This window comes from Mobula hypostoma, chromosome 1, assembly GCF_963921235.1.
Source record: "Mobula hypostoma chromosome 1, sMobHyp1.1, whole genome shotgun sequence".
Classification (NCBI taxonomy): Eukaryota; Metazoa; Chordata; class Chondrichthyes; order Myliobatiformes; family Myliobatidae; genus Mobula; species Mobula hypostoma.
In genome coordinates, this window is record NC_086097.1 from 86,785,375 (window position 1) to 86,801,482 (window position 16,108).

Here is a 16,108-nt window from a genome sequence, read left to right on the forward strand (position 1 = left end):
GTAAAAAATATGTAAATATCTCATTCTGGAAGTCATTCTAGTAATGTAAAATGGACTTCACTGGAGCCATATGCACATTTACTGTTTGATTTTAGAATCACTTTGGTGGTTATAGGTTACCTACCTATGGATACACTATATTCTTCAACAAAGCATGGTCTAATAGACTAAAGTAAAAATAAAAATGCATCAATTAATTATAAAGTAATTTAACATCTCACATACCATTAATTCCAAGTGTTGGTCTACTTGTATGGAGGGATTGTGGTAGTCTGATGCTGGCTACTTAATCATATAAGTATAAGACAGGGAATACTTGTGCTAGTGCCACTAAAGTTAAAGATGCTGGTGGTCATTCAACCTTAAGAGTCCATTTGTCCAGGGAAGACTGCCCAGCAGCCTTTAATTTTCCAGTGTACCAATGCACACCATCTAGAATGAACTAGCTTACCTCTGAACCTGGTGGTATTAAGCTCTATCTGCTAAAGCATTCCAATCCTGTTTTGAAATGCCCAAGTGGTATGGCCAAGTCTTTTAATAGGAACATTTTTCCATTTGGGTGAATCATCTGGTAGAGTGTCAGCACCTGTGGACACTGAGTTTCCTGTAACATCTTGACCTTTATCTTCCTTCTCAAGCTTGAGTTGATAAGCCAGCTTGATGATTTTATAGGCCACAGTTTTCTCAAAACCCTTAAAGTCACGTATGAACTGAGGGCACGCTATATCCTGAACTGATTGTCAGTTTTCCCTCTACTCGGAGCCACAGTCTTATTGATGATCACATAGATATTCCACCTTTTCTAATCTTCCTTGTTCCAAGTTTTCCTGTTCTCCCTTTTTTTTTCAGCCTAGATAACAGGAGCAAACATCCTGCTTAGAGAATGTGCTTTCAATATTACAGCAGCTCCTTGATCAATCTGTTGTAACAATGAGGTTATGTTTGGTGGCATGTACATCACCCTAATGTCTGATAGTCTCCAAATATTCAGGTTGCACAGCAGCATTATCAAGGATTGAAAAGATTTTGGAGGGCCTTTATTTGGCTTGGCTATATGCTGTCAAATGAAAGCTTAGGTAGTGTCAAAACCAGGGCTCAAATATGACAAGAGTAATCCAGGCCCTCTGGTTAACATCCATATACTGGGGAGAGAGTAATTGATAATCCCTTTCAAGGGGTTTCAACACAACACACTAAACACTAAGGGCGACAATCATACCAGTGCCCAAGAAAAGCAACAGGAAATGCATCAACAACTTGCCCAGTTGCACTCACATCTACTGTGATGAATTGCTTTGAGGGGTTGATCATGGACAGAATCAACTCCTGCTTAAGCAAGGACCTGAACCCACTGCAATGTCACTGGCTCTCCACTCAACCTTGGGTCACCTGGACAATAGAAATACCTATGTCATACTCTGTTGATTACAGCTCAGCATTCAACACCATCATTCTATCAGTACAAATTTAAAAAAGTTCCAAAACCTGGGCCTCTGTATCTCCCTCTCCAACTGGATCCTTGACTTTCCCACTGGAGGACCACAGTCAGTACAGATCAGAAATAACATCTCCTCACTGACAGTCAACACTGGCTTAGTCCACTGCTCTACTCTCAATACACCCACAACTGTGTGGCTAGGCACAACTCAAATGCCATCTACATATTTGCTGATGACACAGCTCTCGTAAGGAGAACTTCAGATGGTGACAAAGAGCTGTACGGGAATGATATAGATCAGCTGGTTGAGAGGTATTGCAACAACAACATTGCACTCAACATCAGTAAGACCAAAGAATTGATTATCTACCTCAGGAAGAGGAAGTTGAGGGAACATCACCAATCCTTGTTGAGGGATCAGCAGTGGGAAGGCTGAGCAGTTTGAAGTTCCTGGGTGTCAACATCTCTGAAGATCTATCCTGGGCCTAAAATATTGCTGCAATTACAAATAAGGCATGCCAGGAGCAATATTTCATAAGGAGTTTTGAGTGACATTAGCTCTCCTTGCAATCATTCTCACAGTATCTCCACATGGGACAGTCTTGTCATCCAAAGAATTAATTGAATGGACCTATGCTGCACTGACTTGGATACATTTGCCCTCCTTTAGATGCAGAAACTAAATAAAGCTGCATGGTGTACTCGAAACATGCTGTCAATGAAGCAGTTCTCAATCTCAGGGAGAGTTTGCTACTTTTATCCTGAAGCCAACTAGCCTGACTGGCTTAAACAAGCCTTCACCTTGCTCATTCCTCAAGACTATTGGTGTTGGTTTATTGTTATTACATGTTCCAAGATAGAGTGAAAAGCTTCTCTGCATACAGTTTATACAGATGAAATCATTGCAGAGTGCATTGAGGTGGAACAAGTTAAATCAACAATAAATGAAGTGTAAGAACTACAGAGAAGGTGTTGTACAGGTAAACAATAAAATGCAAGATCATAATGAGGCAGATTGTGAGGTCAAAAGTACATTTTATCATGCAAGTTTCTGTTAACAGTGGATAGAAGTTGTTCTTGAGCCTGGTGGTATGTACATTCAAGATTTTGTATCTTCTGCCTGATGGAAGAGAGAATATTCTAACACTTGGTTTGATACCAGTGTAATCAGAGTAACCCTTTGATATATCCTTATGGCTCGTGAACTGGCACACAATGATGTAATCTCAGCATTTACCAGGATTTTTGACTGGCACTTACTTCCCTCCTACAATACTGTTACTCAGTATTGTAGGAGGGAAGAGTTAACATGTAGCATAAGAAGAATGATTGAAGAGCCTCAACAACCTTCCTTATGCCACAATAGATGTCACATTGCAAAATTTCTAGTTTTTGTCCGTAACTGGCCAAATGCATGTTAAGTTTATTTCTTTGTTTGTTTGGGAATGCATTTTTTGCCTGTTCTTAAGTTTTATTTCTAGCAATAGTAGATAATGTATTTCAGTGGGAATGAACTTTTGAAGTGAAAAGTTTACATGTTCAACAACATTGACCTTAATTGCTTGAATTACTTCCTGCAAACTCTTAATGGACAAGATTTCTTAACAGATCCCTTCCCTCCATCATCTTTTTTTTGTGTGCCAAAACCTTTCTACATGACTTCTGTGCGTTCTTGTAGTTACGATGTTTACTAGTAAGATGCCTGGAAATGCTATCATTTCTGATTTGTGTTTAAAAATGTAAAGTCATGTATTTTTCATTAATACATGCCACTAAACACTTTGAAAAAAGTCCTAGACATCTATAGAATCATCTCAACAACCAGAAATGATCAAGCTACAACTATTTCTACTTTTGCTTTATTGAAACATTTCCTATGATGTAGATACAGCAAATGCCTCGGAAACCTTTGGTCAAATACCACTTTATTTAGTGACTTACTCACTCACATTGATTCAGTCATTTCGAGATGCAGTGCAGAACAGGCCCTTCTGGCTCAACAAGCTGCACCACCCAGCAACCCACTATTTAACACTAGCCCAACCAAAGGACAATTTAGAATAACCAATTAGCCTACTAATTGGTATGCTTTGCACTATGCAAAGAAACTAGAGCACCGGGAGGAAACCCACACAATTCACAGGGAGTAAGTACAAACTTCTTACAGATAGCAGCACAATTTAACTCTAAACTCCAGAACACACAGAGCTGTAATAATTTAAACGCAAACAACAGGAATTCTGCAGATGCTGGAAATTCAAGCAACACACATAGAAGTTGCTGGTGAACGCAGCAGGCCAGGCAGCATCTCTAGGAAGAGGTGCAGTCGACGTTTTAAGGCCGAGACCCTTCGTCAGGACTAACTGAAGGAAGAGTGAGTAAGGGATTTGAAAGTTGGAGGGGGAGATCCAAAATGATAGGAGAAGACAGGAGGGGGAGGGATAGAGCCAAGAGCTGGACAGGTAATAGGCAAAAGGGATACGAGAGGATCATGGGACAGGAGGACCGGGAAGAAAGATGGGGGGGGGGACCCAGAGGATGGGCAAGGGGTATATTCAGAGGGACAGAGGGAGAAAAAGGAGAGTGAGAGAAAGAATGTGTGTATAAAAATAAGTAACAGATGGGGTACGAGGGCGAGGTGGGGCATTAGCGGAAGTTAGAGAAGTCGATGTTCATGCCATCAGGTTGGAGGCTACCCAGACAGAATATAAGGTGTTGTTCCTCCAACCTGAGTGTGGCTTCATCTTTACAGTAGAGGAGGCTGTGGATAGACATGTCAGAATGGGAATGGGATGTGGAATTAAAATGTGTGGCCACTGGGAGATCCTGCTTTCTCTGGCGGACAGAGTGTAGATGTTCAACAAAGCGGTCTCCCAGTCTGCGTTGGGTCTCGCCAATATATAAAAGGCCGCAGCGGACGCAGTATATCACCCCAGCCGACTCACAGGTGAAGTGTTGCCTCACCTGGAAGGACTGTTTGGGGCCCTGAATGGTGGTAAGGGAGGAGGTGTAAGGGCATGTGTAGCACTTGTTCCGCTTACACGGATAAGTGCCAGGAGGGAGATCAGTGGAGAGGGATGGGGGGGACGAATGGACAAGGGAGTTGCGTAGGCAGCAATCCCTGCGGAATGCAGAGAGAGGTGGGGAGGGAAAGATGTGCTTAGTGGTGGGATCCCGTTGGAGGTGGTGGAAGTTACGGCGAATAATATGTTGGACCCGGAGGTTGGTGGGGTGGTAGGTATTCCGCAGGGATCACTCCCTATGCAACTCCCTTGTCCATTCGTCCCCCCCATCCCTCCCCACTGATCTCCCTCCTGGCACTTATCCGTGTAAGCGGAACAAGTGCTACACATGCCCTTACACTTCCTCCCTTACCACCATTCAGGGCCCCAGACAGTCCTTCCAGGTGAGGCAACACTTCACCTGTGAGTCGGCTGGGGTGATATACTGCGTCCGGTGCTCCCGATGTGGCCTTCTATATATTGGCGAGACCCGACGCAGACTGGGAGACCACTTTGCTGAACATCTACGCTCTGTCCGCCAGAGAAAGCAGGATCTCCCAGTGGCCACACATTTTAATTCCACATCCCATTCCCATTCTGACATGTCTATCCACGGCCTCCTCTACTGTAAAGATGAAGCCACACTCAGGTTGGAGGAACAACACCTTATATTCCATCTGGGTAGCCTCCAACCTGATGGCATGAACATCGACTTCTCTAACTTCCGCTAATGCCCCACCTCGCCCTCGTACCCCATCTGTTACTTATTTTTATACACACATTCTTTCTCTCACTCTCCTTTTTCTCCCTCTGTCCCTCTGAATATACCCTTTGCCCATCCTCTGGGTCCCCCCCCCTTGTCTTTCTTCACGGACCTCCTGTCCCATGGTCCTCTCGTATCCCCTTTTTGCCTATCACCTGTCCAGCTCTTGGCTCTATCCCTCCCCCTCCTGTCTTCTCCTATCATTTTGGATCTCCCCCTCCCCCTCCAACTTTCAAATCCCTTACTCACCCTTCCTTCAGTTAGTCCTGATGAAGGGTCTCGGCCTGAAACGTCGACTGCACCTCTTCCTAGAGATGCTGCCTGGCCTGCTGCGTTCACCAGCGACTTTTATGTGTGGAGCTGTCATAATGTTGTGCTAATAGCTACACTACTGTGGTGCCCTTCTTAAGCTTTCTTTGTTACAAGGGCATTGCAACCAGAATAAACCTTCAACTTTGCCTGTTGTTTTATGTCTTAATCTGTTTTTTAAAACAAAAAAGTGTAAGGTTTACACACCAGATAATGAAGGAAATGCATGGTGCCCAATGTTACCCCTTTCCTGAGTTTCAACATTGCTGCTGTATTGGGTATCTGCTGTTTGTAGCTCCTTGATGCTCTCATCGTGTTGGTTTTTAAGCCTGGCAGGAAATTTATTTTGTCAAAAAGTTATTTTAATTTTTCTTGTTAGTTAAAATTAGCAATGTTTGGAGCCATTAGGCATTCTCCTTAGATGACAAATCATCAGGTCAGAGAAATCCAGCCTGTTGCAATGTGAGCTGTATGTGTACATCAAATCTATTTAAAACTAATTAAATTGTTATTTTATTTACAAAGGGATTTTATGTCTCTTTAACTGTTGTCCCCTGATATTGAATAGAAGATATAATAAATGGTAAAAGAATGTTAAATCAGAAGAATGGGTACACATGTAGAAGTGAATGAATGGAGAATATCTCTTTGTTTTAAGGCCTTTGATAAAACACGTTTGAAATGAACTTCACTGTGACAAAAGAGTTAATGGTTTAACATCTAGTACACGCTGGTGGATTTTTCCATCATTCCATTAAAGCTACATTGAAAATTGGTTCTAATATAAGTGACCCATTGTTGCAGTATTGTTTATACCCCTGAGAAGTCAAATTTGATTTTGAGCCCATTTAGGCTTACCTTGCTAATACATGGGTAAAAGTGCATCTGAGCTATGGTGTAGGCCGCTGGTCCAATGACATCTATCAAAGCATCAGATGTCACTCGACCTATGACATCTGGTTTCTGTTTTCTGCAGAAAGTGCTTGTGATCAAATTAGCTGCTCTAAGACAGCCAATAGAAGCTTTGTATATGACTGACCCTAAGATGATACTATCTGTGGTTTATTATTTCCTAAAAGGAAACAGCTAGCTTTTGCTTGGTGCCTGCTTATGAAACTCCAATAAGCTTCAGAGCAGGAGGGACAGTACAGACATATTCATGTTCCACCAAGCACACTGTTTCACAGCCTCACATAAATGTGTGCTATTTCTGGCCTCTCCCCAAACCTTTTGATAAGAGTGCTTCAAAGTTATTGTCTGCTGTTCAGATGTTTTGCCTTACAGCTGTGTTTCTAGGTAGCGATTTTTAAAAATAGATGATAGTTAACATAAAAGGATAGATTTGAAGAAAGGACAATTAATATATATCCATGAAGGTATTCAACAAATAATTTTTTTAAACTTTGTGTAAAATTCAAATTGAACTCTGATATCCAATTGTCTGATCCATTTTTTAATGTTGCATATTTTTGGGATGATATTAAAATATAAATGCATTTATTTTCATAAGCTGCAGGTTAACTTAGGTTACAATTTACAGTGTGCAACTAGCTGTCAAATATCTGCAACAGAGTTGTTCGAATCCTCTTGATGGACTGAAGTTTCATATAAACTGATAGTGCTTTCAGTCATAAGCAATATAATTCTTCTGTTCTCAGAATTGTATTCTGTATACATTAATAAATGTAGTTTGACTTTGGTTTTTCCTCACAAAGTGGAACACCTCACACTTGTCTGTATTAAATTCTATTTGCCATTTTTCCACCCATTGATGGCCTTCTTTGCTGTCCACTATGTGCCCCAATATGCTCCCAATCTTGGTGTCATCCGCAAATTTGCTGATCCAGCTTATCACATTATTATCCAAATCTTTGATGTATAGATGACAAACAACAATAGACCCAGCATTGATCCCTGTGGTACACTATTAGTATCTGCCTTCCAGGTGAGAGGTAACCTCCTATTACCACTTTCTCACTTCACCTGCTAAACCAATGTTGAATCCAATTTACTGCTTCATCCTGAATGCTAAAGCGACTGAACCATCTGGACAAGCCTTCGATGCAGGACTTTGTCAAAGGCCTTGCTAAAGTCCATGTAGAAAACAACCACTGCCTTTCTTTTGTCAAGTCTTTTGGTAATCTCGAAAAACTCTTAAGATTAGTTAGATACAGTCTACCATGCACAAAGCCATGTTGACTATCCCTAATCAGACCCTGCTATCCAAATACTGTCCCATAGAATACCTCCCAATAATTGACCCACTACTGATGTCAGGTTCACCGCCCTATCATTTCCAGGCTTATTCTTGGAACCTTTCTTGAACAATGGAAGAACATTAGCTATCCTCTAATCCTTTGGTACTTCACCCATGACTAAGGACATTTCATTTAACTCTACCAGGGCCCTTTCTATTTCTGTGCCAGCCTCCACGAAATCTGGCGGGGTGGGGGGGGGGCACCTTGTCAGGCCCTGAGAAGTTATCCACCCTAATATGCCTTAAAAAAGCAAGCACTGCGTCTTCTATAATCTGGATACAGTCCATGACCTCTCTACTGTTTTTCTCAGTCCTTTGTGTCTGCCTTCAGAGTAAGTACAGATGCAAAAAATCCATTTAAGTTTTCTCACAATTCTTTTGACTGAATGCATAGATGACCACATTGATCTTAACATGAATTAATTTTGTCCCTTGCTATCCTTTTGCTTGTAATATATCTGTAGAAGTCCTAGAGATTCTCCTTCACTTGACTGCCGGAGCAACTCATGGCTTATTTTAGCCTTCCTGATTTCCTTCTTAAGTGTTCTTTTTAATTTCTTATAGTCCTCAAGTACCTCATTGGTTCCTTGCCCCCTGTACTTGATGTGCATCTCCTTCTTGACCAGGGCCTAAATATCTTTTGAAAACCAAGGTTTCCTGAACCTGTTAGCCTTGCTTTTTATTCTAATAGGATCATACAGACTCTGTGCTCTCAATATTTCATTTTTGTAGGCATCCCTTTGCCAGAAAGAGAAGAAAGCAGCATTAGGAGGTGCAGGGAGGGGAAGAACACAAACTAGAAGTTGATAAGTGAAGCCAGGTGGGAAGGGGAGGGGAATGAATTATGGAGATGGGAATTTATACGTGGACAAGGTAAAGAGCAGGAGAAGAATGAATCTGAAAGGATAGTGAAGAGGACCAGAGGAGAAAGGGAAGGGGGAGGGGCACCTTGGGCGAGGTGGTGAGAAGAGACGAGGTAAGAGGGAGTTAGAATGAATAGAAGTAGAGGGAAGGAAGAAGTGAAAAAATACTAGAAGTTAGAGAAATCAATGTTCATGCCATCAGGTTGGAGGAATATGAGGTGTTGCTCCTCCAACCTTAAGGGTAGCTTTCCTTGAGGAGGTGACTTTTGGCTTTAATATATTTCTGATCTGAGGAAGTTGTCCTTTGTGTGGAGATTGTATGATAGCCTATTCTCTTTGGAATTTAAAAGAATCTGATTGAAACATTTAAGGTTTTGAGAAGAGTTGACAGTATGCAAGGGGATTGTTTCTTTCACTTTGGAGAATCTAGAACTCTGATGCATGGTCTTGAGTTGAGGGGTCAACCAGTTCAGACTGAAATGAAAATTTGGTGACTGAGATGGTTATAAATCTTTGGACTTTTGTATTACTTCCAGAATGTAAGGCCAGTTGAGCTTTGGACATTAAGAGAATCAGATGTATGGAGAACAAAGTGTGTTTGTGGTTCAGAACCAGCTGCAACATTAAATGGTTAAGTAGGATGAAAAGGCCACTTGGTTTCCTCCTGTTTCTATTTCTTACGTTGTTATGTTCTTATTCCAGGCAAATTGTATGAAACAGGGGGATGTGACATGTCGCTTGTAAACTTTGAAACTGCTGCAAGAAGGACATCAAACAACTTATGGTATGTAACTCCAGGGGGAAAAAGAGATATTAAATTTCGACTAGAAAATGCTGTGATCTAATTAAACCATTTATACTTGCTCCTGCACGCTTATCTTGGGCTGCAGATTCTTCTATCTTTATGTTCTGTCAAAGCAAAATTCTTGGTAATGTCCTATTATTGAACCACCCAGTGAATTGGCCAGATCAAATTTCTATTTTGTTTTGGTTACACAATGATTCTACATTATCTTGCATTAAAATTGGTCAGTTCTGCTGCAAACAGGAATGGCTTTGAATTCAATATCAAATCCTGAGGATGCATTGTATCTAACTGAAAAAGGAGGTACTGCTCCTCAATGTTACATTCAGGCTTTGTTGGAATAGTGTTAGCAGTTGAAGTCAGAGATATTTCATTGGCATAGAAGATTTAAGGGAATGGCTGCTTAAGAGCCTAGGGAAAGACTTAAGGGAAAGTCAACATTGCAGAATCAATAAATTGCACCTTGAAGACATTAAATAGCATTTATTTGTTCACTAAATTGTCACTAAAATTTATTCTGTCACCTTGGTAAGTTTGATCTCCATCTTATTCCAAGCATTATTTTTGTTCTTTTCAAGCTTAAATATCCTTGCTTTCTTATGTTTCTGATTCCATTGAAAGATTATGGAGCTGAAACATTAGTTTCTCTGTCTGTGGATGCTGACCCATCTCCTTGATAACTTTATTACATCATTTTTATTTCAGATTTTCCTCATCTTCAGTAGCTTGTTTTTCAGTTACTGCAATTGTTCCAAGGTCATGTCAAAATTAAATACTGCGAAATTCCAACACGGCTCTGCCTGCAATCTTCTGGCTTTGTTAACAAAATTCCTGTGATTTTTTTTCATTAAAGTGGAAATCTTTTATCTTGGTATTTCTACAGATTTATTGCTGCTGCTATACAACTCTAGGGACTCTGGTCTAATCTTGGTCGTGGATACTGTTTGTGTGGAGTTTATACATTCAGCTCATGAATTGGTTTCCTCAAGATACTCCTGTTTCCTCCCATATCCTAGAGTTTAGTGAGCTGATGGAAATGTGCGAGAGAGGATAAGTTGCAAGGCTAAAGGAAATAAGGTTTTGGAAATTAAAATAATGTGATTATTCCCTTTGTAGCCAGCAGATTCAGTTTGTCAGATGGCTTTGTTATACCATGAGTGGCAAATTATTTAACCCCTTCATACTTATCAATTGGATTATGATTGATCCATACTTCCCATTCACCTGTCTCTGTTTCATGTCCCTTTCAGACTTGAAGAACAAAAAATTGTCATTCTAATCCTTCAAAATGTCAGTTGACCCAGCCAACTTGGCCTTTTGGCACTTGTTATATATTTTCCTACTTATTATGTGTGTGTATGTTGGGAGTGGGTGGGGAGTGGCAACAAGCTTCCTGATTCACTTATAAATGTTTCAATTCCAATCTTGCCCAGCTTGCACATCAGAGAAAATACTTACTCAGTATATATCCTGTTGAATCCCCTGATAATTTTAAATATCACTCGATTTTATAAACTTTGTTGATAAAAACCAAGATTATGTCATGTATTCCTAATTTTATAATGTCTTAGCCTTAGTAACATTCCAGTGGATCTGTGTTGTGTTTCCACCATAGCCAAATACTTTAGAAGTCCAGTACTTTTCTCCAGAAATGGGGCCTAAAATTAATCGCCATTCTCTTAGTGGGTCTGACTAAGTTTCTGTGAAATTGAGTTGCCATTCCTTTACTTTTGTTTTGCAATTTTCTTAAAGGTTAACTTTTTTCCTAATCTTTGTCTAGTAATTTGTATACTTGGATACCTCTATCTATCACCACAGTTTTTAGTATTTCACTAATAAGGAGTGTTGTGAAAACAAAACGTTGCTGATGATATGGATCAGAAACAAAGCAGAAGTTCGAGCATCATCTGTGGAGGGAGAAAAAGTGTTTGTTTCAGGCTGATGGCTTTTCGCTTGAGTAAGAAGTTAAAGATAAAACTGGTATTAATTTGGAGAAAAAGTGGAGAGGATGTACAGAATAATCTGTCATGGATGAAGAGCAGGAAAGAAATAGTGATAAACAGATTCTGCAGAAATAGGCAAATACGTATCCAAGGTCTCAGGCTTATTTTTCCTTCTTATCTAAAGTAAGGCTCTTGCATTGACCTCAACTCTGCCTTAGTCTGTTAGTATTCTTTTATAACCTCGTCTCTTTCCCTGATATGCTTTGTTTATTTCTAACTTAAAAGCGAGCTGAAAAATTGAGAAACTGCACTTACCACATCAAGTCAATTAAAAAACACTTTCTTTACCCCTACTTTGCCTCCTTTTATAGGGATTACTTTCACTCTGGGCCCAGTTCCCTCTTAGTAATGGTTCAGGGATAGACAGTACACAAAGAAAATTTTGTAGAGCAGTGGTGAATTTCTCAAGCAACTTGGTATATTCAGGCCTTTGTACAGTGTGCACTGGGGAGCACTTCGAGGGAGCTCAAATATTAATCCAAAGAACTTGCAGTAATTTCATGTTACAATAATTATATGCCGATTTAATAATTTCACAATAATGCATCTGTAATCCACTTTTCTTTGTAGTTATACTGTATTTGTTTATCTCTGCCTGAAGTGATATTCCCCCCCCCATATTCTAAGTTATGATCTTGTTTTACTACCATGACTCTGCCAATTGCAAGATGAGCTCTTCTTTACTAAGCCTACATTCCAACCTTCATTGGTTTATATCTGCTTCAGCTGGCTGTGCCTTGGCATCGTTCTAATTTTTAAACATGAGAAAGTCTGCAGATGCTGGAAATCGAAAGCAACACACACAAAATTCTGGAAGAACTCAGCAGGTCAGGCAGCATCTAAGGAAATGAATAGATAGTTGCTGTTTCCGGCTGAGACCATTCTTTAGGACAGAGAAGTGAGAGGAAGGATGATTTTCTAATTTTTATTTTGTGGAGGTACATAGCGGAATAGGCTCTTTGAGCCGTTCCGCCCACTCGATTTAACCCTAGCCTAATTACGGGACAATTTGCAATGAGTGATTAACCTATCAACCCATACATCTTCAGAATGTGGGAGGAAACCGGAGCACCTGGAGGAAACCCATGCAGTTAGTGGGAGAATGTAGAAACTCCTTACATGCAGCAGCAGGAATTAAAACTGGGTGGCTAGCATTGTACAGCGTTGTGTGTATCACTGCACCACTGTGCTGCCCCAAAGCAAACAAATTTGTACTGTATAGTGCCTATATTGACCATATTACAAATTTTCCCAAGTTTCTTATGATTCACAGAATTCCATCTTTCACTTCCCATCTCTTTATCAACTAATGACCGTCAATTAATGAATGATCCATGCTATGCACTTGACTTTAACTAATAATCTTCAACCTAACTCCATTTAATTACATTTACTGGTATTAATGGTCATCTTCAAAACTATATTTGAACTTGGAAAGTGTATGTTTTCCTAGTAATAAACGAATGGAAGAACTAAGGTTACAAGAGGAAATTTCTTTGGAGGAGGCGAGGGTATTCCTTTCCCCAAATTTATCTTAACCGTATATTAAGTCATGATTAATGTGCATTGTACAGTAACTATATTTGCCTTCATTTTTGTGGCAACAGTCTCTGATTTTAAAAAATCTTTCAGTCTCAGTCTTGAAAATTAGAAATAAGAACAATGAAACTAATCTTATTTGTTTTTAAGAGACATCAGAAGCTGAAGATGCTGCAATCTAGAGCTACAAACAATCTGTTGGAGGAACTCTGCACATCTTTGGAGGGAAAGTAATTGTCTGTTTTGAGTCCAAACCCTGCATTAGTCCTGAAACCCTGACAATTTCTCCAGCAGATTGTTTGTTGTATTTGTTTTATTTTTAACCTCTGCTCTTTCCATCTTTATTTTGTACTTTTCTCACATTTGGGGTATAGTTTCTTGCTCTGATGTGAACTGTTGGTAGAGTTCATAGCTAGAAAATGAATTGCTGAAGGTTATGAAACAATAGTTGATAGATTCATGGATTAAGGTCAGCTTTATTTTTATTATATTTTGGTGCATTTTTCCAGAAGATTTGCTGGATCGTGATCAGGAACAGAACATCTATCTGATATTCTTTCTGTTGCTATTCCAGGATGTCTCACAGCAAATGCAGTGGTGTCAATTACTGCTCTTTTTGAGAACATATGATGCATTTTAGGCTATGTTTAATCTAGAATCTTCTGAATCCTTTTTAAATTGTTTATTAATGTTGTTGATAATTTTCCCTTACATGAAAGGGGGGGGGGGTCATGCAGCTCCTCCGTTGTTGTACCTGTAATTTTGTAACTGAACTAACATGAATAATGGAGCAGGACAGATGTTTTTCTAGTTTTCCAATTGACTGTGAAATACTGGAGAAGTAACAGTAGCTTGTCAGAGTTGAAGATCTGGTAGATACTCAAGTCGAAACCACTTTGCCACCTGAACTTGATTGTAGTTTTAAATGTGTGGAAAGTGGATTGATGTTATGACTGGCATCATTTGAAATAAGTGAAATTGGAAGGCTACTATGATGTTTCTAATAGTGCTATTACTCAATTGAAGTTTAAATTGTATTATTTATAGCTGAAAGGCTGTCTAGCATTTTAGTTGTAAACTGTTGACGTGGCACCATCTGAAGATTGACATCTTCCCCCTTTTATTTTTTGAGACTTAAGTTATTCGTAATGTTGCTTATGATTTAAAAATGAAAAGTCAGCTGAGCTACTGAAATTTTCAAAATATAATTGACAATATCTTCAACCAGTTACAAAGCAAGTAAGATTTGTAATTTTCATCAACTAATGTTTCCTACCACTCTTTCTCCTTTGCAGGGACACAGATTCCCATCTGTCAAGTTCTACCTCAGTTAGATTTTATCCACATGATCTAGTAAGTATTGGATATAAAGCTGTGCATGCAAAAGTAGTTTATTGTGGTGTATGTTTTAGAATCTGTTCAAAATGTCAGATTGTAGATATGCTGCAGAAAAAGGAAATGCTACAAAAATATTACAATCTGGTTGCCATAGTAGTAAAAAAAATGTAAATCTTGAGTTAGATCAGTCATGAGATATACTTGCATCTTTTTGTGTAGCATTCTCTGATTACATGAGCAAGGAAGTATATTAAAAAGGCTAAATTGGGCATTTGGATATCAAGTAGGTCGAGTCAGTCTACAAAACAGGTTTACATAAAGTAATGGGTATATATGTCAAAGATCTCAGCTGCACATTGCATTTCTGGTTTTCTACTACCCACTTTATAAAGGAATAAGACTAAATGACTTAAACAATAAACCTCTACTGGAACACGACTGTGTTAGATTGTACCTCGCACACTGTATAATTATACTTCCTGATTACTGTTAACAGACACGTTGTGTATCCTGATTAAGAGTAATCCCACTCTCTGAATCTAATATAAAACTATGCTGCATTGGCAGGGACTCCTGGAAATGATTTGCAGCATAGAGGTTGTTAGACCAAAAATAACCTTTCACTTTAGGAAATGATCAAACAAAAAATTACAAGTGAAAATTTTCAGAAGAATTGCAATTTAAAAAAAAAATGCAGTTTAACATCCACTTCGCTTTGGAAATGTGTTCAGAATGAAATGTTAGTTGCTGGTACCTGTCAGTTTGGCTCTAAAGCAGGGGCTCCCACTCTTTTTATGCCAAGGACCCCTACCATTAACCGAGGGGTCTATGGACTCCAGATTGGGAATCTCAGCTCTAAACAATGTTTCCAATAATTAAATCGGCAAGCTTTCTTCAAATGAAAAATAAAGTGCAAATTTATACATTAGCATCAAGCATTAACCAGGCTGCTGGAGGAACTCAGTGGCCAGGTCATGTCCTCACATAAGTGTCCTGGTGCAGAGTCTCCACCTGAAATGTTGGCTATCCCCTTGCCTCCACAGATGCTGCCTGAGTTCCTACCACAGCTTGTTCTTTTCTTGCTCCATGTCTTAGCATCTTGTGTCTCCTTTACACATTAAAGCTAAGCTTTAACCTAACCCACTTACAGTTGTCTCTTCCACAGATTCGACTGAATAGGCTGTTAACAATTGATCCTGATCTCCTGGAACAGCAAGACACTGACCTTAGCCCAGATCTACAGGATCACCCACAACCACAGGAGGAGGCCCAGAAAATCAAGCACTACTACCGGTTCTGGCTTCTTCCCAAGATATGGATTGGTGTAAACTTTGACCGCCTGACCCTATTGGCTTTATTTGATAGGTATGAGATTTAACCATTCAAGGCACAGACATTTGTGCCTCTTTTATAGAGTAAAAAGTTGTCACATGGAATAATCCTTGATATTTTTTCCTCCATTTTTTTCAAATGGTATATAACTCTATAAGTGCTGACAAGTCGCTGGTATAATCACAATTGCCCCTGAAAGTTTAGATAGCAAATGCTTGCGGATCATTTATCTATAGAGTTGATCACAGTTCCTCAGAAATGTTCTCTTCTCATTACAAAACACAGGTGCTTTTTGCATTTAATGAAGAATGGAAGCACCGACTTGAATTTCAATGTCCAAAGCGAAAAGTCGCTGACTAGTATTTGAAAGTAGTCTGGTCAGTGCTCCATCTTGTATTGCCACACATTTTCCTGAAAGAGGCTTTATAACTCACTTGCTGACTTGTATTCCCGAGGTTG

General features: G+C 39.6%; 1 protein-coding gene across 6 annotated transcripts in view; it reads left to right on the forward strand.

Annotated features, from left to right (window-relative positions):
- The window catches only part of pcnx1 (pecanex 1), a 264,326-nt gene that overhangs the window by 143,226 nt on the left and 104,992 nt on the right, over nt 1-16,108 (forward strand). For 5 of the 6 annotated variants that reach the window (XM_063052231.1, XM_063052251.1, XM_063052279.1 and 2 more), the window contains 3 exons: nt 9,335-9,416; nt 14,275-14,332; nt 15,468-15,682. In XM_063052231.1, the coding sequence (XP_062908301.1) occupies nt 9,335-9,416; nt 14,275-14,332; nt 15,468-15,682 (355 nt within the window). The remainder of the gene's footprint in view (nt 1-9,334; nt 9,417-14,274; nt 14,333-15,467; nt 15,683-16,108) is intronic. The other variant, XM_063052241.1, reaches the window with a different exon arrangement.